The sequence below is a fragment of the Bombyx mori genome, chromosome 13 (assembly GCF_030269925.1).
Source record: "Bombyx mori chromosome 13, ASM3026992v2".
NCBI classification, from domain to species: Eukaryota; Metazoa; Arthropoda; class Insecta; order Lepidoptera; family Bombycidae; genus Bombyx; species Bombyx mori.
In genome coordinates this window covers 12,912,916-12,938,023 of record NC_085119.1, presented here as the reverse complement: position 1 = coordinate 12,938,023, position 25,108 = coordinate 12,912,916, and the positions used below count along the sequence as shown (strand labels likewise).

The following is a 25,108-nucleotide window of genomic DNA, read 5'->3' as shown; positions in this document are numbered from 1 at the left end:
GTGAGGACTAAAAAAGTTATTGTACATCTGTCCGTTTGTTTGTACAACGTCATCACAGTATTTACCGTGGCCACAATCAACAGTAAATGTGTTTGTCGGGGGGGAAACAATGAAATGTCTGTAATTTGGCTGAAACTGGTGGACGAACGGTTTTTGTTGATGCCCGTTTTGTAGGCTAATAAATATGTGTGTTTTGTTGTAACGCAATCAACATAAAACATGTTCCGGGCTTACAATATTATATTATGTATGCTATTTGAATAAAAATTAAAATCTATTTTTATCTTCTGTTCTCTGTTACGTTATTAAACAGAATAAACATGAAATTAATATTTAAGTTCCAAAGGTAGTAGTGGTGGTAGATCCATCGAAGCACTGCTATTGCTAGGGCTAGTATTAGCAAGTACTCCTAGAATGAGGCCCGTGAGCTCATCTATCAAACTGCGCGTAGCTTTTAGGTTGCCAGCGATTAGGTAGGAAAAAAAGGATTGTGTGATTTTATGAAAACACGGTAAAAGTGAAACTTTTTTTCACATTATAGACATTTAACTCATTTAACTAATTAACATTTACATTAAACACACAAACAAAATAGCGTGGAGCACTGGCACAAATGAGTAATAGTCTATACACTACACGGTCAGCTGCTGCGAACTATAGGCGCCGCCATATTGGCCTTGGCTGCTCTGACGAGCGCCTTTCACGTTATCCCTACTTCGCGGCCGACCGTCTCGCGACATGCAACACACAGACGAAGAAGTTTGAGACGATGTAATTAAAGTTTCACTTTAAAAGTAGTTATATTGTTTCATTCACATTTGTTAATAAATAGTTAAACAATAATCCCTTGTCGACTTACTTCCCTTTAGAAATTATCTGTATTATTAATACATGATTTTTTTTTAAATGTTCTAAATTATACTGATATTCAGTCTAGAGCTGAAGATTTTCTTTAATCCGGACAACGTGGAGCTTTATCTCAAAGTTAAATCAAACTTTCAATTAATATACGTAAAAATACTTTATTAAAACAAAAGATTACAAGACAATAGTAATTTTACTTATTTTAAAAATACGGTGGTAGAATAAGAAAATAGTTGAAAAAAGAATATGGCTAAACTTTAAATTAATGTAAAACTTAAACCTAGTTTCATTTGTATACTATAGCTTCATCTTCTTCTTTCTTCACAGCTTGGATAAGGACTAAAGACATGACTGCGTTAATTATCTGTGAAGAAATAAAATACATTTGCATTATTTGTATGCTGTTTTCTAATAATTTTCGGAATTGGTAGTTGGATATGTATTATAGAATTGAAAATGCTAACCGGTAATTTTATTAAGTTATACTAGTTGTGGAGATTGCATTTTTAGTTTCAAGAAGCGTTCCTGGTCTAACGTGTAAGAGGTCCGGTTTATTCGCATAGAGTAATAAAATTAAATACCCTATGTAGTAGTTAGGTTAGGTTAGGTTAGGTTAGGCTAAAAATTCATTCACATCATTTCTCACAAGCATGTTGTCACGAATATTTTCAAGATGGAGTTGTACTCAAATAAAACCGACAAGCTTGTAAAGTGCAACTAGTTAATGATTAATGATGACAATAACCCAAAGACCGAGACTTTAAATATTGCATTAATATATAGTATTGCTAGCCATAGATCGAATTGTTTATAAATATTTGCACTAGTATCACTATTCATAGAGGAAATAGAAGAATATTCAAATTTTATTATAATTCTTTCAATGTACTTACAGAAACCATGCAAGATGCCAACACAATGCCAGCTAGCCAACCGGTCTTTCCTTCTAAGTACCAAGTCATTTCATCGACGCAGCCGTGGAAATATGCGTTGCCGGTTACTGAATCACGGCATTCGGACGGTAGGGGCTTGTTCAGATTGATGTAGTCCATGGGCCCGTCTGCACCGCAGCAACCGATCTGAGTATCACATTACAAATAGTAAATTTAAGAAGTAGGCACATTAGAGCAAAGAGTATTTTCATAATAATTTTGGAACGAAGTTCCTTATGGGACGATGCGGAGGAATACCCTAACTGAGAAAAAACGTCCGTAACGTTAGATTTTTATTAGTAATGCACACAGTGTACGACTTAACTTTGTAATAACGTACAAAAAATAACATTTTTTTATCATTCATTGACCACGATCTCAGAGCGTTCGTTTACGCAATACACTAACTCTTATGCAAACAACCGTGAATGAAGTGTACCACAATAAGTTCGCACGTTACCGAATGACCGTGGGTTGTTGCGAAACCTCCAGTTTTATTTTATTTATACCTCGAATAGAACTTTAAATTAATATTTTTATAATAAGGAACTTCGCTCTAATCCGGTTTCCCACGACAGCACACATCTTTTTTAATTACACTTCAATGCGAAATATTCTCAAGATTAGCAGTTAAGAAGTACATAACACTATTTTCAGAAAGTCTAGATCATGCTTCAGCTAGTACTAGGTAAATGGCGGAGCTCATATGCTTCACTTAGTGAACGCCGCTGCCCGCGTTGATGAATTAAGGGGAAATAATTTTTGGAAACTACAAGCCGCATAATTAAGCCTCTAGGTACTTTGGAATCTAATTAGATATTAGTGCAGTGTGCAGATATTTGCAAACATTATGCCTACTCGAGCCCCATTTAGCGCGGGCGCCGTTTCACAATCAAATCTAGTTTCAGAGCAGAGAGAGTTTATGATTGGGGCTGTATCCGGTGCTTGAAGCGTAGCGCACAAGCACATTTGATTAGCGCCAGTGCGCCGGTCTGAATTGTAGCTACGAAGGGATTGAATCATGTCACATCGAAAGCTAATAAACACATTATCTTCTTATTTCAACTTTATCACTTTTTTATCACTTTCGCTTGAAGGGTGGGGCAGCCGTTGTAACTATACTGAGACCTTAGAGCTTACATCTCAAGGTGGGTGGCGCATTTACGTTGTAGATGTCTATGGGCTCCAGTAACCACTCAACACCAGGTGGGCTGTGAGCTCGTCCACCCACCTAAGCAATAAAAAAAATTATTATATCTGTTGGCTAATACTGAGCCAGTTACTCAGCTGAATAAAATTACAGCGCCAACTGTCCGTTCTCACAATGCGTTTCCGTGTTTGCTTCGTTAGGTGACGCATTTGGTGGTCGCAGTTGTCACGAAAGAAAATAAAAAAAAGAGAAACGTATCGTTCATCACCGTCGAAAAGGCGGGTGCGGAGCTGTACTTTGGTAGTTCCATTTCACAGTTTACATGCCTTCGAGATTCAATGAATTCTTCATTTTTTATTTTATAAATGTTTGTTTAAAATAAACGGTTTTTAATAAATTGTTTTTACTGGTGGTAAGACCTCTTGTGTGTCCGCGCGGGTAGGCACCCCCACCCTGCCTATTTCTGCCGTGAAGCAGTAATGCGTTTCGGTTTGATGGGTGGGGCAGCCGTTGTAACTATACTGAGACCTTAGAACTTATATTTCAAGCTGGGTGGCGCATTTACGGTTGGAAATGTCTATGGGGTCCAGTAACCACTTAATACAGTAAAAAAATATATAAGTTTTTGGCAATGAGGACTGGATTAGCCGACGGTCCTGATTCTTGGTATTTTCAGCTCACAATTATCACAACTTGAGTGCAACCATCCAGTTTGAGACCCAAACACGAAATTATATTTTATATAAAGTACTTTTCAATCTAGAGCACATAATTACTCACATACATAAACAGGATAGTGATATTTGCCCGTGCCCACACACATGGAATTGCTGAAGTCCATGGGCGACGGTAACCACTCACCATCATTTGGGCCGTATGCTCGTCTGCCTACAAGGGTAATAAAAAAAAATCCTACCCTAATGCGTACAAATATTATAAAATATGTCCCTTAAGAGTGCAGAATCTCTTAATCTAACTAAAGAATCGTAATATATTTTGGTCTTACCCCTTCTTGGACCATTCTGAGAATCTCCCTGCTGCCGTCATGTTGAGGGTTATTTATCAGCCGCACAATTACATTTCTGATGAGGGGTTGAATACTGGAGTCATAGGTCGAAAAGTCAAGCACCACGCATGCCCCGATCAGCCCAAACACAAACAAAGCTAACTGTGACCCAATGTACTGTGAAAATAATAAAACAATTAGATTGATTAGAATAATAATAATTGATTAGATTGTACTCTTCTATCTACTTATGTAAAGCTCTCCCTCTTTAAGAACGGTTAGCTGGTAGATAACTCAATTGTTGAGTTAAGCTCGCCATTTTATAAGTTTTCTCAATAATTTTATTGTATTAACCGTGTGTACAATAAATAATAAAGAAAAAAAAACAATTTCAAAATATGTAACTCGAACAAATCTTTCTAAGCTATATATTCTTATATTGCTGCTACTAAAAAATTTACTAAAGTTAATACAATCAAGCAAGCAAAGTAAAATACTTTTCAAATATAGTATTTTCTTCGGATACGCGAGTCGTAGATATAATTGCATCTAGTTTTATGGTTTAATCTCGTGCTTTTTATTTAAAATAAAAATAAAGTTTGAGAAAAGAATCTCTTAAATGCATAATATTTCATCATATCGTTGATATCAGTGTAGTAATATTAAACATATAATCCTACTTTACTATTATTATAAACGTAAAAGTTTGTAAGAATATATGGATGTATGTTTGTACACTTTCACGCAAAAACTACTGTATGGAATTTGATGAAACTTTACAATAATATAGCTTACACATCAAAATAACACATAGGCTATAATTTATAAAAATATAATGTGAATTACCCAAAATATAACAAAAAGTGTAAAGTAAGAACGGAAAAATCTGCCTTATTTTGGCGTGAACCGCAAAACACGTTGGAGTTACACGTGTATATTGTAAAATGGAAATGTTTATCTTAAATAATCATACAAAAAAGCCCGTGACAGCATATTATATCTTTTATGTGTAGACCATTATCGCCAAAATAGTGAACCATGAATATAAGAAGAGGATAGATTAGATTTTTTGTTTATTACGTTCTTTTTTATAGTGTTTCTTATTGTCAGGACCAGATTTGATAATATCAAATTTTAGAAAATTCAATAAGTTCAATAATGGATTACAGTTCTCGAAACATGGCGAGGGCGGGTCGCTAGTCTATACTTCTATACTAATATTACAAAGAGGAAAGATTTGTTTGTTTGTTTGTATTGAATAGGCTCCGAAACTACTGAACCGATTTGAAATGGAAGCTACTCTATTCCCGAGTGACATAGGCTATAATCTTTTTTGAAAAAAATTAGAATTCCTTAGTAAAACTCTAATAATGTAACCCAAGGTGTAAAAAAATTACCTAAAATATTCTTTAAATCGCGTGCCCTGCAAAAATTATTGACGATAGAATAAAATAATGTACTACTTCTTTGTACAACACATTATTATTTACAAAAAGTGTCGCGACAACATATCTCTAACTATTATAGTTGTGCCGCAAGAAGTGTTCTTTTATTTTAAAAAATAAACCAACGTCTAATATAGTTGAAATTTTTGTTAAAGACCCGAGCGGAGCCGGAGCGGGCCGCTAGTAATTCATAAACTCAGTACTTACACCGTATAAAAGTGTTACGTTTTCCATCAGTGCCGACCCGCATCCGAGGAACGCGACCACCATGATGCCCAAAGAGGCAATGAGCATAATGTAGATACCGATGAAGTACTTCTGTAGTTCTAGGATCCTCATCCATTCATTGAAGCCGGGCTCGAAGCAAATCCAGAGACATAGTGCGAATACCGATACGCCAAACAACTGGAAAGAACAATTGTAGATATTTATTATTTAACTCGTAGCCTACTAGGTACGATACCACCGTTCACCTCCAGACTTGACATATCTCAACTGTATACCAATTACATAAATTAAAAATTTTGCGGGTTCGATTTTTATTAGTTTTTGTTATTGCTTAGACAGGTAGACGAGCTCACAGCCCACCTGGTGTTAAGTGGTTACTGGAGCCCATGGACATCTCCAACGGAAGTGCCACCACCCACTTTGAGATATGAGTTCTAAGGTCTCTGTATAGTTACAACGGCTGTCCCACCCTTCAAACCGAAACCCATTACTGCTTCACGGCAGAAATAGGCGGGGAGGTGGTACCTACCCGCGCGGACTCACGCGAGGTCCTACCACCAGTACCTAATTACGCAAATTATAATTTTGCGGGTTTGATTTTTATTGCACGATGTTATTCCTTCACCGTGGAAGTCAATCGTGAACATCGTAGGTATTTTGTTAAAAAATTTGGTACCCGACGGCGGGATTCGAACCCGGTGCATCGCTAGATATGAATGCTCCGGACGTCTTATCCTTTAGGCCACGACGACTTCAAATTACATTACATTATGTTATTGTTTTATCGCAGAACTAATTCTCGGCCATGTGTCAATAAGGTTTTTTATTCGAAAAATTGGTGTCATGGTGCGTGATTTGAACATCGGTCGCATCGCTCGATAGTACACGAGGTGCCATGTCTTTTAGGCCGCGAAGACTTCGTATGTGCATATCTAGATTGAACGCTTGTTTTCATATTATGATCAAACACCAGGTATGTCATTTCCGATAGTTCACCGCGATTTGGAAACTCACAGCACTCGGTTAATGGATTAGTTTAATTGTAAAATCAGAAACTGGGATCTTCAACTTTCTGGTTCATCGTATATTTGGTGAATTGGCTACAGATAAAACAGTATTGAATCACAAACAGGCCATGAAGGTATCCGTCTAAAAGTTTTATAATCTCATTAATGCCGCGAATACGCCGTCAACTTTTATTCAGCAAGCGAATGAGTTCAGTGATCACGGGATTTCTTATAATGGCTTTGTTTTTGTGTTCCAAATAGCTAAAGATAAAACCGGGGCTATTGTCTCGAGATGTTTACTAGACATACATTTGTAAATAGGAGATCCTTTAGCTTTGTCTTGTTGATCCAGACAATGCTAACAGTGATTTTCGGCTCCTGATGTGATGCGCACGGTAAATGACTTGGCAACGGTTCTGCGTGGAGCAAGTTTTCCCGTAAATAATATAGATTTAGGTACTTATATTGGGGATACGAGGATCAGTAGCAGTTTGGCAAGCGAGAGTTAGATGTGGAAACGTATATGGTTTTGTTTTCGAACAGATAAAGCCACCTTATTACTATGGGACTTTAACTAGTAATACTTATTGGTTCACTGAGAGACATATATTTGAGTTAACTTGTTCTACTTGCCTTTGCTTATAAACTTGTAGACTATGAAATAATTAACTTGATTATTCGGATCTTTTATCATAAATAGTAATAATTTCCGATTTGTTCTGCTTTTAAGGTTTTAATTTGAAACATAAACCGGACTTTTTTTGAGAACACTGTTTGGATACAGACTTTGAAACGAATATTCCTGAAATTGTTTGAATAAGTGATATATGTGTATAGTACCTACTGACAATGACAATTTAATATGTCCAATCATGGAATCGTCATGAATATGCGACTTAATGCCTCTAATGTCGGGAATTATAGAAAGTATGTCAAGACAGGAAAGCCGTCTCTTGTAATCCATTAGGCACTCGCGAAATGAGCCGTGAAGTCGACAGTACGTCTGCCCGTAGAAATCATGTAATACGGATTACTTTTGTTTGGCGTTAGGTCTGCCCTCCAACGAGTATCGAGAGAAAAATAAAATACGTATTTTTACCTTATTTATTATTACTTTAATTAAAATTAGCAACTGGCTGGTTCAATCCTTTTTTCCCATTAAAAAAAAACGACTAACGTAAAAATTGGTAATGTGAAATGAAAACAATTTTGTAGCGTGGTTCTCCTAAATTATGGCCGCATACGCTTAAGAATCACGTTATTGAAAAATTCCAAAAGATAATATAATTTTGCTTATTACAAAGTTTTCATGAAATTGGATGACGAAGCTTTGTTACTGTCACACACCGAAATTAGACCGACATTTAGACAAAAAACTGGCAATAAGTTTGTCACTATCATTCTGTATATCTAGATTAATCATGTTTCAACACTTTAGTTCTGAAGTCAAGCTAAAATGTTGTTCTGATCAGATAATTGGGAAGTTAAATGATGACCCATTTTTGTGTCACTGTTTTAAATAAATGCTGTATTATTTTGGAATGTCCTGGTCTTGGGATGAGATCCAAAACAGGAAGATTTTTTTGTAAAGTCTTCTAGGTTTTCTTTTTCAATAACAATAAGTTAGAAAATATTATGTATGCAATATAAAAAAATACGAAAATATAAAATTAAATAAAACAATTTTTAAATTTATCTCCATCTAACTGAATTTCAGGCTTGTTGCGTTTTGGAGCTAAGCTATTGCAATGTTCTAAGCTGGCTTGCCAAACGCAATATCCTGTTTTAAAGTAAATAGTCTGTGTAGATTCCTTACTCGTTTAACGTATATGAGTTCTGTTTTATTGTTGTGTAGAATTAAATATCGTGTACTGCTGCTATGATAGCTGCGATTTATATCTTTAACTTGTCATTGATGAATCTCTTGAACATCTTAATATACTGATTTATATTTAATCACATTCTTACATATTTTGCGATTAGTGCAATTTTGGTAGCTAGTTAAAATTCTGCTTGTCTTTTGTTTTAGATGGATGGACGAGTTTACGGCCCATTTGGTCTTAAGTGGTTACCGGCGCCCATTGATCATAAACGTGAATTCCGCAACCCACTTTGACACATGAGTTCTAAGTCTGAGTGTTATAGTATAACGCTACCCACTCTTCAAACCGAAACGAGTTGCTGCTTCACGGTAAATATAGGCACCTGGTAGTGCTTACTCGTGCGCGCTCACAAGGCTACCCTTCGACCAGTGAATTGTATGCTCTAAGTTCCTTTCCAGTTCATTGATGTTAGCCATATGTTATTATAATAAAATGCATTGTTTTCGAAAGCAAGCTAACGTCTCACGAGAAGCCACATAGTGATCGTATTCGCGATAACATCAAATTAGAAAACTCTTTATTGCATAAATGTTGACAGAGATATGCGAGATTAGTACTCTGTCATAATATACAGCTAACCCAGGTGCATAATAACAATTTTTTCGAATAGATATTGTATCTACTGAGCCCGTATTTATTATCGGACCAAGGCCATAGCTTAAAAAAAAAACTTCAGAGGTGTCAAGGGACACCCGGATGGAACGAAGTTCCTTTCGATTAATTAGTGAAGGAATTGTAATTTTTTTTTTAAGTTATAATAATAAATTACGGCATTATGAAGAATAAAAAAAACAATACTATGAACTAAATTACTATTGTTGAAACGCTATCTCGAGAAACTGTACTCATTACGCGGACCAATCGGATACGAGCAATGTGACGCGATAAGCGCCTACACGTTGATTGGTCAGAATGACGGATCTAAAAAGTGTCGTGACAACTTTTCGTAAGAATTTTTTCCGTCTAGCCCCCTTTCACAAGGCGCGTTAAGGAACTTCGTTCCAAAAACTTTATTTAGCATCCTTAAAAGGTGAGCAAAAAAAACAGCATAGATTTAAACGAAACAAAGCTACCCAATAAATTCAAATGCTACACCGATCCGACATTCGGACGCCTGCGATCCGTGTTATTGTCGTCGAAATTGTATTATGTGCTTTTTAATGGCTTAAGTTCGTTATTCGCAAAATATTTTATATTCCGACTATAAAATAACAGTCGTTTGGTATCGGAATGAATAATTTATGAGATTTAGGTTAGAATAATATTGACGCGTGTTTTTGAATTCGATAACATTCAGACTTGATGCGGGTCTGAGAAATTTAATGAATAGATTATTAAAGCTGTCACGTTTGAAAAAGGAGACAAAAAAACAATAATTTCGTCATTCATAAAATACTTAACTAGTGAAACCCGGTCACAATGTGCTGTTTTTTTTCTACCTCATCACTAGTAGCCTGATTCCAGGTACTCTTGGACTGGCGTGTGAGCTCACGGGCTTAACCTGAGAAAATTGCTAATACTAGCCCTAACCTGTGTAGTGCTTCGCAGAATCTACCACCGGATTGGAATCGCGACCCACTGGGAAGATCCGGGGAGAAACTGTGACCATCGCTGATTGTATGGGAAACATAGACTTCTTTAAACTATAATGGCGTCACCACAGATAAAGGATGATGAAATCGATGAACATATCTTAAAAAATACATAAAATGTTCGAATATAGAATATTTTTTAAGCCGGTTAAATAGAAGCGATGTTAATAATTTAAACCCTTCGCATTCGCATTTTCCCATACCGAATAACCTAATTTAATCCGACGTTCGAAATTTCGATACAAAATATACTACGGAATGCTTTTATCTCCACACATCTCGTATCTCAATCATAATCAAAGGTACGTTAGCGTTTCTACGCTTCGCAGTAGCAACGTTTATCAATTATTTTTCGTAATTTCCTAGACGTTAAAATTTATGGAGATCGTTAAATGTGATGCGCCAATCTTAAGACCCGCTTGGGTTGGCAAGATCGTGACATTACTCTGTTTGCTTTACGGATAATGCGCTTCAAATTGAGAATAAGAATTAGAGAGCGTATAGTCTTACGAAGTATCTTCAGATTGTTTGAACGCATAGTTTACTGGTGGTAGGACCTCATGTGAGTCCGCAAGGGTAGGTACCACCACCCTGCCTATTTCTGCCGTGAAGCAGTAATGCGTTTCGGTTTGAAGGGTGGGGCAGCCGTTGTAATTGTACTTGAGACCTTAGAACTTATATCTCAAGATGGGTGGCGCATTTACGTTGTAGTTGTCTACGGGCTCCAGTAACCACTTAACACCAGGTGGGCTGTGAGCTCGTCCACTCATCTAAGCAATAAAAAAAAATAGCCGAGCAGGGAAGACCCAAGATTAATATTTATTGTGTAATTTAATTGAAACCTAAAATAATTTTATTGCTACATAAATTAGCAGTTTCAAAGGTTTACAAAGTTTACGGTTAAATCTGAAATTGTTTCCTCACTAAATATATTATTGATGTAATGTACAGAGGAACTCACAAGTAACCTCTAATCATTTAACCGATCTCATTAGTTTGGCGTTAAAATAATTAGCCGGTGTGTTAAGCCGGTTTCTTAATAAACACAAAAACGATGGCAATCTAGCTCGGTTTCAATGACAAAAATGTTTCTCATTCGCTGAATCTAAACAGACAATTCGTCTCCATGGCAACGACAAACCGACTCATTTTTTTCCTTGAGCGATGAAAAAGCCCTATTATTTCGGTCGGCATGTCCCGTTTTCCGAGTTAACAGACGTCAGACCGCTCCGCGTTGTATCTCCTCGGAGACACCTGCAAAGCTGGAATAATAAAGAGTTTTACAACGTTTCAAAATGGGACTTTTTCTCGCAATTCAGCCGCAACGTGCACTTAAGGGATTTGAATATCTTATATGGTGAGTTTTATCTATCCACGCAATTCCGGCCGAGCGAATCCGTCGCCGTGTTTTAGCTCTTGAACAATTGTCTTAACGTTTTCGACGTGTCGCGTTAAGCGGATCAATCGGGTCGCGGGGCGGCGTGCGGTTCCGGCGAGCTATTAAAAAAACGTTACGAATTCAATACATAAAGATTCCACGTTCGATGGCCTTAAGCGAGAATCGAACATTTAACACACAGACACCGGTTACTTTTTTTTGTGTTTGATAGTTTACTGGTGGCCCGGAGGCCTTTCCAGTTTCACAAGGACAGGTGGGCGAGCAAGGGCTCAGCCTGGAGGGGTGGGATTTGCTAACAGCTACTAAGGGAGACCTAACAACTCAAGAGTAGCTGCTCACCGGATACTAAGATACACACATATGTAGTTTAAAAACGGGATATGTCTATTTATTGTATGTAGGTACATATTTTCTTTAATAATGTATTTTTAATAATATTACACCGCAACATATCTACTGTATCTTTGTCTTTTCAGAATTTTTGTAAATAAAACGGTTGTCTGAGAGATCGCTAGAGAGTGTGATAAGATCGCTTATTTGTACCTCTTGGTATAATACTGCTTGGTGACTGTTTTAAAAAAAAAGTTTAATGATTTGCAATAACGTATATTCTCTCTCTCTCTCTGTCTCTCAAAGAATACATTGAATACGACCGCCAATCGAATTCCGAGCATAGAACAGCAATCAAGTCCATTATCTTGATGTCTCGCTTTGACGAATTATCTCGTTTCGATATTTTATGTCTATTTCATAAAACACATATACGTACCTACTCGGCTTAAAAGTTCCCTATGGCCGTTCGGAACGTGTCATGAATTTAATTCACTTCAAAAAGATAACAATTATTTCAAATTGAATATTACAAAAACGATACTCTGTTTATGTTAATTGCGTATAGAAAATAATCTAGACAATGTTTCAAATAAACATTGTAATGTATTTACGATACAATAAAGTCGTAAATGCAAAAACATATTTTTTTTTTTCGTTTCTTTTACGACTAAAATGTATACGAACTGAATATTTATGGAAATGAAAACGAATACCTACCGAAAGGGAATTCGTAAATTGTAATTTCAATTTTGCTTACATTAATGCAAAGGTGACTTCTTTATAGGTACGCCCCGCGACTTGGCCGCATCGTTTACTCGGAAGATTGTGGAAAAATAAATTTTGCAAATGGAATGAGACCGGAGTCAGCGCACAGTTAAGATGAACGCCTCAGACAGTATATTTCTTCTCCTTTTTTTCTTTGGTTCGTAGTTAATTTTTATCCCGTTGTGAGTTGGAATCACTTTTGACATCGTTATTTTATACAACAGTTAGGGTTTTAAAGTTTTTGTAGATTAAAATCGTTAGTATGTGTTATCTAAACATAACATTCTTACAGGACCTATTATTTTTACTAGTGGTAGGACCTCTTGTGAGTCCGCACGGGTAGATACCACCACCCTGCCTATTTGAGCCGTGAAGCAGTAATGCGTTTCGGTTTGAAGGGTGGGCAGCCGTTGTAACTATACTCAGACCTTAGAACTCATATCTCAAGGGTGATGGTACCTACCGGTGTGGACTCACAAGTGGTCCTACCACCAGTAATTACGCAAATTATAATTTTGCTGGTTTCACTTTTATTACACGATGCTATTCCTTCACCGTGGAAGTCAATCGTGAACATTTATTGAGTACGTATTTCATTAGAAAAATTCGTACCCGCCTGCGGGATTCGAACACCGGTGCATCGCTCAACACGAATGCACCGGACGTCTTATCCTTTAGGCCACGACGACCTTTACACTTTAAAGTTTATTTTACTTCGTACATTTCGAATAATCAAATAACATTGTAAATAATGACAGATCTTATATGCGAAATCCATAAAATAAATAAATAAATAAATTAATATTTACTAACAATCAAGCCACGTTAACTGGTCCCGTGATAAGTTCGTAAAGAACTTGTGTTACAGGTACCAGATAACGGAAATAAATGTAAGATTTTTATTATACACATACATATATTTAATATACATCCATAGCCCTGGAAAAGACATTTATATTTATCATACAAATATCTTCCCTTAGCGGGATTCGAACCCGCGACCCCCTTATGTAGTGACCATGTCACTTACCACCACACCAGACGGCCGTCAAAACCAATCAGTTTAATAATTGACGCACGTATCACAAGCATCATGAGTATTCATTGGTACCTACAGTTAAAAATCAAGAAAAATTTTCGCGTTTGAAAGTAAACGAAGCGTGCAATTAGTAAAATGAAAGTGCAACAGGGAGGGAACGTTTCTAACATTTTACGCGGGTCGAGCGAGTTTGAAAAGTTCCAGAAACAAAATGAAAGTTTCACGAAGTCTTCACGCGGAGTTGAGTTCATTTCATAATTTAATTTATGGTTATTTAAAGAGCTGCTTATACTTTTCACTCTCAGTCCATAATTCAGCTCCAAAATTTTATGTTTTGAAATTTACAGGCACATCGGGTATATGGCGTTGCAAGCTCTTACAATACGTTGTACCACTAGAGGTTTAGGAATTCGTGAATTTTACGGATTCTTGGAACGAATTTCCTTATGGGACGATGCGGAGGGGTACCCTAACCGGTTAAAAACGTCCGTAACGTAAGATTTTTATTATTTATGTTATAGTCTTCGTGTGATGGCTATACAGTGTCTAATTTATAGTCTACGTGATGACGGTTATTATTATTATTCATATAAATAGCTGTTTCTTTGTATATTATTATTATATATTTTTTATAAATCATTGTAAATAAAATTAAGTTGATAACTTTGTAAAGTAGTTTTATTTTATATTTATAAAAAAATCATAGTAAAAAATGTATACCCGAATAATTATTTTCTTTATATCTCGAATAAAACTTAAAGTTAATAGATGACGACCGCCATCTTGTTGTGTCTTTAAAGCGGTTAGTTGCCCTCAATTAAGAAAAATAGTATTATTATTCGCCAATAGATGTCGGGAAGAGTTGATTATTGAAAACACGAATAAAACAACATTTTCTGAAAATAAATCGCAGCTAGATCGATTTATCGCCCCCGAAATCCCCTGTATACTAAATTTTATGAAAATCATTGGAGCCGTTTCCGAGATTCAGATGATATATATATTAATATACAATAATTGCTCGTTTAAAGGTATAAGATATATAAATCTACAGTGGTTTTTGTGGATGTTCCGTTATAACTACTGAACCATGCATCCGATTGACTTGAAACTTGGTATCCATGTAGAAAATCCATGTACTTAATGGATAGGCTAATATTTGTATGAGTGTTGGACTCCCTAATAATAATGACAATAAATAATAATGTTAATTTTAAATGCCCAGCGAAGCGTGCGAGTACGGCTAGTCATTTTATAAAATTACATGATGAAAAATATATAACAAATGTTCAATGAATTCAAATGCTCGCATAACTCTCTGGAAGCATTCAATTATTCTATTCACAAAAAATGGACAAAACGGCATAAGATAGAACAGATTATATTTTATTCTTACGTAGATTGGTGTATGAATTCTCGGCCCGACTTAGGTCTAGTGGAGCGCATAGATAACCCAATGCGAATACCGACAACCACAATGGAGCATTAGGGCGTCAGCTGTATAGTATAATGAGTGTTCTAATTGGATTCTAATTGGAGCCCATGACTGTGGTAAAAATAGGCAGATACCTACCCATTCTCGTCGAACCCATCGCTTGTGATAAAGGGCTCGACGAGTAAATTAGCCCACAGACACAGCCCACAACACCCACTGAGTTTCTCGCCGGATCTTCTCAGTGAGTCGCGATTGCGATCCAGTGGTAGATTCTGCGAAGCACGGCTCTTGCTAGGGTTCGTGTTTGCAACGTCGTCAGGTTTGAGCCCCGCGAGCCCACCTACTAGTTAAGTTTACGCTGAAATAGCCTTTCAAGGTTATCAGCTCAGGTAGGAAACAAAAGCTGGTTTGCCTACTCAAAAATGCACATTGGCCATCACAGTCCGTTGCTATAACGCCCAGATAACGCTAACTCATTGCTAAAACACAAAAGTAAAAATCCATAAATATATTTATTTAGACGTGTTTAAATTATCGGCACGCTTAAGAAAAGTCTCAGTAACTTAAATGGAAGTAGATCCCTGATTGAGCCTATAAACAAGTGTCCGTTTTAGATGAACTTTGTTTCATTACAAAACTTCTTACGTTTACGAGCCGAAAGTATTTTCACACACCACTGGAGCCTTAATGGCCGTGAATATGATGATTGAGCTTCCTTAATAAGAATTATACGTATTAACAGGCAATTTTAGCTTGAGTTAAATTGTGATTTTTTTTTATCGTAAAATGGGGGGAATCGGGACACTTTTTAAGTTCGACATTGATATTTATCGGTTTTGTTTTTTGTAATTATAGTAATGAATGGTTCCGGTAGTTCAAATTTTCATTTATAATGCATAAGGTTAGTTTATTCAAAAAATAATCATAAAAAATTACAAAAACTGACTTGTCCCTGTTTACCCAGGCGTTGGGGTGAATCGGGTCGCTTAAGGGGACAATAGAGTTTTTCGGTAGGGTTGGCACTATGTAGTTGTTAGGTAGGTACCTAACTTTAGGTAATTAACTTTTTAATATCTTTAATGAGTTACAAAGATTTGATGACTAAATTAAACTATTTAATATTCTTAAATACAATATCAAAGTCATTTTCAGTTCAACAAAGTTAAATTTAACAACTTAACAAAAGTAATGTGACATCCCAGATTTGTCCTTATTCTACCTCTAGTCCCTATTTCTCCCAATCTACTGTATTTTACGAAAACTGTTAAGTAAATATGGAACTTAGCATCATAATCGGAATAAAAAGCTATCTAAAAACGTAGTTATTAAGCTGAACCGTAATGTAAGACCTAGGAGCGATGCATTGAGCTATTTGCAATCTAATATATACAACAGGTAGACTTAATATTGTGTTTATTTAAGTGTCCCAGCCATAATGCTTAAGATACTAGATGTACTGGGCACCCAATACTTAAGTCCAGGACATGTGATGAGACGAAATGACAATGAGGTTGGTAAGAGAGTTTTAAATATGAATGTGGAAGGCTTTAGGGGAAGACCGAAGAAAAAATGAATGGATTGCGTGAAAAACGATATCCGATAAGTACGTACGCTGCGGGCACTAGCTTCTATCAAATATATTTTTAGGTTACTTTTTAATAAGCTGTGACACTTTGACTGTAGGTATCTTTTGTGTCTGCTGTTGGATCGTGACTTCTCTTCATTTATTCATTCATTCATTACTTTCATTACACTCTGTTTCTACTCATATGTGAAGCATCAATGAAAACCAATACTTAAAACTGTACCATAGATACATAAGTGTATAATTAAAATTAATAAATGTTTGAATTAAAAATGTTCTACGCTGAATTGTATTTGAATACGAAATTCGATTAATGAGAGAATTCAGTGGTTCGCTTATAAGAAAATTCAAAAGGGACCACCGATCAATCCATTATTTTAATGAACCTAGCCACATCACAAGATTCACATTCAGCCTGACTTGTTTTGTTATTAACAAACACATTTTGATTATTATTAGACTTCGAATCGGTAATTCTATGAATTTCTCCAATAAAACATTACAAAAACAACCACATTTTCATGAAATTTCTGTTCGAATCGATGACAGTCGCGCCACATCATTCTTGGCTCAAATCCAAAAGTCAATTATCGGTACAGAGCTCGCGTAACTTCGGCAATTATTTCTCATTTGCGCTGGAACACCTTAACGAGTGTTCTGGAGAAGTCAGGTGCGGTTTCAACGACACTCGATGGAGCGTTCAACGTATTTGGCGCAGTCACAGCCACTCCAATTTACAGAAACGTTCGAAAAGTCTTGTTTACGAAATTTAGTTACTTTTTGGGGCGAGAGAAAATCTCTGGGCTTATGATCAGGTGCTAGGGGTGCCGAGCATGATAATATGTTGGAGTCAGAGCGACTTAAAGTTACTGATACTCAACAACCCAGATTCCAAACTTGCTGAAGACAAAATTCGGTCAATGTACCGGCTGCGACATGAAGAGCTCGGCTCGTTGTACATGTGTTTCCTTCATTTCACTAGGCTTTTCGGCTAGTAGGCTTTTCGAAGCCGCTCTGACGGGTTTGCCAACTCATTCCACCGGGATCCCACACTGTGTCCAGCGTGGGTCGGAGAGTGCAATACTCTCCATAACCCAGTTGCTCGATTTTAAGACTTACGCAGAGAAGTATTTGCAAGATCAAATGTTAGAGACGTGGTTTTCTTAAATCGCATTACCAAGAGCTTTCAATGGTCTTAGTTACCTATATATAAGATAGGAGGAAAGCATAGCAGAAAAAATATATAATAAATATTTGATGAATCGATAGTTCGTTCACCTTTAATTACGTTTACACTAAGTCGAATAATATTAGTGTTTCGCAGATTTCGATAAGATACTTCAGTGCCCTTAAGTTGTGTAGTTTGCCCAAGGCAAACAACTTTATTATTATTTTATTTGTCCATTTTAGATCATAGCCTAAAGACCTCTATGGCTTAGACCAGAGGATTTATATGATATGTTAAGCCATTAATAATACATATAAACATGCCAATGAAAAAATTTTCGGGCTCAATAGCCGTTAAAAAACAACCTCGAATCGGTCTTAACTGGCTTCAAAGCCATTCAACAGCGGAAGCATGAGGTTGAAATAGCACTTGTATTATTTGACAGCTGTTCCATGCTCTAAATTTTAATGTACGTCTGCTTCTGAGCAGTTATAGTCAGCATGGTTGTACCTATCCGTATATCCCATCACTAGTTACGTTCTACTCTTTGATTGTCTAATTGTTTAACTTCTAGTATTTTTTTCGATTTTCGCGAGACGTAGACTTAATTTAAACCACTTTTTTGGTTTAATACTGCGTTTTTATTGGCGTTTTTTTCTTTCCTTTCTTGGATACGGGCGGCTGAGGTGTTATTCCTTTTGTTTTGTTTTTTATTGCTTAAATGGGTGGACGACCTCACAGCCCACCTGGTGTTAAGTGGTTACTGGAGTCCATAGACATCTACAACGTAAATGCGCCACCCACCTTGAGGTATAAGTTCTAAGGTCTCAAGTATAGTTACAACGGCTGCCCCACCCTTCAAGCTGAAACGCATTACTGCTTCACGGCTGAAATAGGCAGGGCGGTGGTACCTACCCGTGCGGGCTCACAAGAGCACCTACCACCAGTAATTACGCAAATTATAATTTTGCGGGTTTGATTTTTATTACACGATGTTATTCCTTCACCGTGGAAGTTAATCGTGAATATTAATTGTTGAGTACGTATTTCATTGGAAAAATTGGTACCCGCCTGAGATTCGAACACCAGTGCATCGCTCAACACATATGCACCGGGCCTCTTATCCTTTAGGCTACGACGACTTCTAATTCGTCGATATTTAACATCCGTTACATAATATTCAAGTCAAAAAGTGGTTTTAATTATGTTTATCTTATCCCCAAACTCTCAATGGACCTATCTAATTAATAAACATAACTTAATAACCATCGTTGGCCAGCACTTGCGGGCTGCTAACTTGCGACTCCGCGATTTACTGCCGCCGCCACGTGTGCCTAATGTCTGTAACTTGCCACTAACTTTAGTTGTTAGATAATTTACGTCGCTCAAGTCGACTGACGAAGCTTAAAGTCTTGGACACCTTATACCGCACTTGATTACTATTATTAGTTTTATGTTAATCTGGAGTTTGTACTGCATATTTGCCAAGTGTGGTTAAGGCGTTTCAATATTTAATTACTGGAGGCCATCTCCCGGATAGTGAGACAATTTATTTAGTACACAAGTTGGTTTTGGAACATGTTCGAAGTAAACTGAGTCACTGATTAATGTGTCGGCTAAATCCCTTTACACCAAATTCAGGTCCCGCGCGCTCCCTCTCAATAGCTTGCTTTTGTTAATTAAGCGTGTTATACCAGGATTAGACTAGTATATTTCGAATTGTATAGATAAGAACAGGAACATTACGGAACAGATATTTCATTTACTCGCAAGCTAAGTAATTATTAAAAAAATATGTTTGGCTCCATTTCAGCTCATTATTATATAAATAGTAACAAAATGGACAAAAAAATTGTGAGGTAACATTTCGTGAAATTAATATGAATTTGATATCACTTTATTATGTGTCTCTTTTTACGTTTTACCTGAACCAGAACCTATATCTCAAGGTGGGTGACGCATTTACGTTGTAGATGTCTATGGGCTCCAGTAACAACTTAACACCAGGTGGGCTGTGAGCTCGTCCACCCAACTAAGCAATAAAAAAAAAGTATCAAAAAGAGAAAATCCTAATGTTACCCAAATTCATAACAAAAGTGCTTCGGGATAGCGATTCCAGAAACACATTTTCCTCCCCTGTAGGGATCATTACTAAAACAGGTTTTCGATTTTAATTTTTATTATTAGATTGAGAATTACTCATGATTCAAAATTCAAACATGCTATTAAATCGATAAAAGGCAACAAGATAAAAACAAAGAATGACAGAAATGCAAAATTATCATTTTAATTACCAGCGCGAGATGATTAACTAAAAAACATAATGTATTTTCAGTATACTAACACGTAGTAAATTACCAAAAAGGGTGGTAGGATCTCTTGTGAGTCCGCGCGGGTAGCTACCACCACCCTGCCTATTTCTGCCGTGAAGTAGTATTGCGTTTCGGTCTGAAGGGTGGGGCAGCCGTTGTAACTATACTTGAGACCTTAGAACTTACATCTCAAGGTGGGTGGCGCATTACGTCGTAGATGTCTATGGGCTCCAGTAACCACTTAACACCAGGTGGGCTGTGAGCGTCCACCCATCTAAGCAATAAAAAAAAATTATAATAAAAGTAAAATAAATTTGTCAAATTTAAATTTTGTTAAAATTAAACATCATATCTCGTTTCTTGTTTTATCACAATTACCTTGACCCCATTCGTCCATTACAACGTTGCGCTACAATTATGTAGGAAAAGTTTGAGTCAAGTGTCACGCAAGTAAGAATCAGAAATAAAGAACTGAAGAAAGAAACAGACGATTTCATATGAAAAAGGGCATCGGAAACTGTTGTATGTATGAATTGACACAAAAAAATATCTATTTAAAAGACATAGTTTATTCGGAAGACGTGCTCACGGCGCATCTAGTATTGTCTCTGTCACCTTTAGTTACTACAAAATGTATCCTTCCTACATTGGAACTGTTGGTCCCGGAACGCGTTGCAATGCTTCTTCATAAAAATAGAAACGACGAAAGTACTCTAGTGATGGATACGATGGTGGGTCAATGTAATTTGTAAGCTGTCATTATCTTGGAGAATTTACATCAAATAGTCATGAATAAAAGTCAACATGTTCAACATATTACACCGTGTCTGTTGTATCTATGCCGCGTGTGTGATAAAAGTAATATGACGAAGAATTCTTAATATTTTTTAGGTACGGGGGTATGTTAAAAGAATATGTAACACCATAAGTTGCTTAACAAGGTACATCCCAGAAAAGTTTGTCTGCTGAGATTTTTACTTATCAAAAATTCATCATAATATACATTCCTTATACCGAACTTGTTCTTGTAACTACAAAAACGTATGCGACGAATCTAGAACATGAATTGTGGTGATAAGTGATGTTATTAATCGGAGCACGCTTATTTGAGATTGTACAGACACGTCGAGTGGATTTTGTTGTTACTGCCATACAAAAGTATACTTAGAGCATGTACATACATACTTATTCCCATTTTTTGATCCATTTTTATTTTATTTATGCATTATAATTTCCTAGTATAATCCTTTTGTTAATTTTGAATGTTCAGGAACGGAATAGCTAACGGAAGTATCTCTTAAAGAATGAAGAAATTATTTTGATGCATGATTCAATGTATGACTGTACGCGTACTTGGAAAACAGGACAGTCTTATCAGTTAGTGTAAGCTGATAACGCGTTATTTACGCTAGGCCCTTTTTAGGCTAATTCATGTGTTATATCAAATTCATATTGATTTGACGAAATTTCATTGAACAAATTTTTGTTTAATTCTTTAATGTCTACTTAGTAATGAGATGAAATGGAGCTAAGTATTTTTTTTTATATTAGAAGTGAATGTTCGGTCCATTATTGTACAGTTAACCTAATTAGTTCGGTATTATAAGATAATAATATATTTTGATTAAAATTTATTCTTAAACGCAGAATGAACTGTAGTCTTTTTTTATCAGTAATGTTTTGAGTTCGTCCAAAATTAATGGAAATCGAGCAGATGGGTGGCATCATTCTCGCTGAGCTGCTTATAAGGTTCCGGAACGACTTAATACCACTAGGTGGATCGGGAGTTCGTTATCTGTCTACACCCTTAAAATATCTAATAAACGAACTGGATCTTTCACTATTTTAACTATATAATATATAGACAATATTATATATTACTATATATTTCGTTACTTTTGTGTCTCATTGTTCACATCCTTTTCGTTTTCCTTATATTTGTAATAACAAAAAAACAAACTGGAACATCAATTGAAGAGCTTTCGTGTCTACTCTATTTTTCTCGAAATTTCTTTAGCTACTTGTATTGAAACTACAATTGTAATCAGCTTAGGAACTAGTTTCGAACGGAAGCACGTGCAGCGCTCATTCAATGTAGAATTTACACCACAGTACGCATTATAGCGTCGGTCTCAATCCAACTTTATTCGAAGTAAACATGTTCAGGGAATCAAACTGAAAAGTCCACTTACAATTTGTAAAACTTACAATGGACGACATTCGGGCAAACGGGTACAAGCTGTGTACTGTAAACGTGAGAATGAAAATGTTCCCTTTTGTTATTATTAACAAAGTAACTAGTCTTTTTTGTATTTGAATATGTATGTGCGATGCAAAGCACGACATTCTCCTATCCCCGAGCCAAATATTAAGTGAGAGAAGAGAAACTTTCTAGAACATATCTCACTGTAATAAGTTTTTTAAGAACACTATAAATTTATATTTCTATAACTTAAGTGAATTTAAATCAATGAAAAACGAAACTGAAATACAAATTAACCACTTATACAAAATTGGGACATCATTTTAAACTATTCTCCCAAGTGGTACGTTATCATCTAAACATGTTCAGGGTTGAACAATTTTAAAAACTACATCTGTAATCTAGTAGTAATGTAATCTATTAGTACTCACCCAGAGAACGACGTTGAAGCAAAACAGCGTGTATTTTATACAATAAATCTGGGATTCCAGTTTCCCGACCACGGGTCCTTGTCCGCCAGCCATTTTAACAATCACAAAACAATATTTCGTAACGAGCCCTGTCCATTCACGGTCTCGATCGAATCGCAACTGGTTATCGGGGAGATAAACAATACACCTAGCTAGGTTATCAGTGTTTGCTTAGATAAAAACGTATGAAAAGATACTAAGTGAATTGCCACACCTAGTCTGGCGTGTGCTAATTGCGGACCTTAATGATTTTTTTTAATACATACTTGTCGAAACTTTGACTTTGAGTATTAGCTTAACAATAAGCATGTGCTCGAGATGAATACAAACAAATAAATGTTTGCGGTTTGCTATAAATTTGGATATCGGTTATGTGATGAGCGAGCACACAAAGTCACCACACTACTGATAAGGACTTTTAAGCAAGATCTGAAGTCGTCGTAGCTTAATGAATAAGACGTCCGGTACATCACATCTAGCGATGCGATTGTAACGGTGTTCGAGTCCCGCAGGCAGGTACTAATTTTTTGTAATGAAACACGTACCTAACAAATGTTCACGATTGACTTCCACGGTGCTGGAGTTACATCGTGTAATAAAAATCAAACCAGCAAAATTATAATTTGGGTGATTACTGGTAGTACTTTTACTGGTGGTAGGACCTCTTGTGATTCCGCGCGGGCGGGTACCACCACTCTGTCTATTTCTGCCGTGAAGCAGTAATGCGTTTGGGTTTGAAGGACGGGGCAGCCGTTGTAACTATACTTGAGACCTTGGAACTTATATCTCAAGGTGGGTGGCGCATTTACGTTGTAGATGTCTATGCGTTGCACTAACAACTTGATTCCGGATGGGCCGTGAGCTCGTTCACCCATCTAAGCAATAAATGATTAAAAAAAGCGGCTTGTAAATACCGAACACGGGACACACATAGATTTAGACTAATATCTAGTCGGAATCCATCTCAAACCACGCTGTATTCTGCAGTTCAGTATTCACTAACCCCTGCACCAACAATGCGTTCAAATTGCGTAGTCTATTGCGTAGTCTATCTAATTACGTAGTTTATTTAAAAAAAAAGGTTAATCGTCTATCTTTGACAGCAATGTACAACAAGCATCTCCACCATAGAATACCATCCACTGAGTTTCTCCTCGGATCTTCTCAGTGGATCGTGATTCCGACCCGGTGATAGATTCAGCGAAGCACTACTCTTGCTGGGGCCAGTATTATCAAATTCTCTTAGGTTGAGACCGTGAGCTCACTTACTAGACCGAGATTAGCTGGAAAAACCCTATGGGCTACCAGGGATTAAGTATGGTAAACAAAATATCTCTATCGTTACACCGTCGACTACTAATCGATTATAAGTCAAGTCACTTTAGACGGACTTACTTTGTATTTACAACGGCTCTTAATGTATTTCAGCATCAACTCGAATATTTTAATAAAAAAAAAGATTCCTCACGAATTTGCGCATTAAGGCCTTTCTTGTCACTTCACGTGTATTTAGTAAAATTTTCAATTTGAAATATTGATGCTGTGGATATCGGACTTTTTGCAATTATTTTATTTTTAAGAATAACTTTAATAATTCCAATACACGTTCTAACCAATATATTATATCCCAAATTACAATGATAAACAATCGATTCCATATCTCTTGCACATAACTAACAAGGCTCTTCGTATAGCCACCCGGCCGCACGCTCTCAATTTGAATATCTTCCTTGTATCCTCATTCGTTTCGGAATCATTGCGATTCTTTTCCGTGGCAGTAATTTTATAAGGGTGCCCGGACAAGCTTATATATCAAGGCCGCCGATATGGGATTCCACCGGAACGTGTTCGAAATCCGATAAACGGATTCAAACTATATACGGAACCGGTTCCGGCCGGTGTAAGCTGTAAACGTAAATAAAGAAGACGTACGGCGTTTTAGAAAACCGCCACGCACGTCCCTTTCCCACTAAATCTTTCGCTTGCAATCGTATAAATTTAAGTGTTCGGAAAATGCTTTTGCGGGCCCCGAAATCTTTAATAGGAAATAATTTTCGGGACGTTTCGATGCGAAGCGAACGAACATTCGATTTTTCAAACTGTAACTGACTATGAATTTATTCTATTCTGAACGAAGTTTTAAAAAACATCGACGATGAAATTACGCTATAAATTGATTTGTTTTTACGAGTAGTGAGCTCGGTGTCTAATGGCCACGGTTTTCTCGGGGGCTATGACGTGTCCGCAACCGCCATTCGAGCAGCTGAGGACCGGACGAGATGGAAACAGCTC

At 36.6% G+C, this 25,108-nt stretch overlaps 1 protein-coding gene and 1 long non-coding RNA gene across 2 annotated transcripts; one reads left to right on the top strand and one right to left on the bottom strand.

Moving 5' to 3' along the window:
- Positions 1 to 1,002: 1,002 nt before the first annotated feature.
- On the bottom strand, positions 1,003 to 23,307 carry LOC101741490 (tetraspanin-2A). Its single transcript, XM_004927725.4, has 5 exons — positions 22,778 to 23,307; positions 5,605 to 5,802; positions 3,953 to 4,129; positions 1,758 to 1,943; positions 1,003 to 1,228 (listed from the first exon to the last, which is right to left on the bottom strand). Exons 1-5 carry the CDS (start codon positions 22,868 to 22,870, stop codon positions 1,151 to 1,153), a joined length of 732 nt encoding a protein of 243 aa, XP_004927782.1. The 5' UTR covers positions 22,871 to 23,307; the 3' UTR covers positions 1,003 to 1,150.
- Positions 11,237 to 14,315, top strand: LOC134200006 (uncharacterized). Its single transcript, XR_009974742.1, has 3 exons — positions 11,237 to 11,464; positions 12,624 to 12,761; positions 13,991 to 14,315. It is a non-coding gene; the product is annotated as an uncharacterized LOC134200006 (long non-coding RNA).
- Positions 23,308 to 25,108: the final 1,801 nt, after the last annotated feature.

What these genes read in the sequence shown, in the direction of transcription:
- LOC101741490 (XM_004927725.4), bottom strand. Translation starts at nt 22,870, where the DNA reads ATGGCTGGCGGACAAGGACCCGTGGTCGGGAAACTGGAATCCCAGATT. An exon ending in GCTTCAACGTCGTTCTCTGG is followed by an intron (nt 5,803 to 22,777) that starts GTGAGTACTAAT and finishes TGTTCTTTCCAG; the next exon opens with TTGTTTGGCGTATCGGTATT. An exon ending in ACGTAACACTTTTATACGGT is followed by an intron (nt 4,130 to 5,604) that starts GTAAGTACTGAG and finishes TTATTTTCACAG; the next exon opens with TACATTGGGTCACAGTTAGC.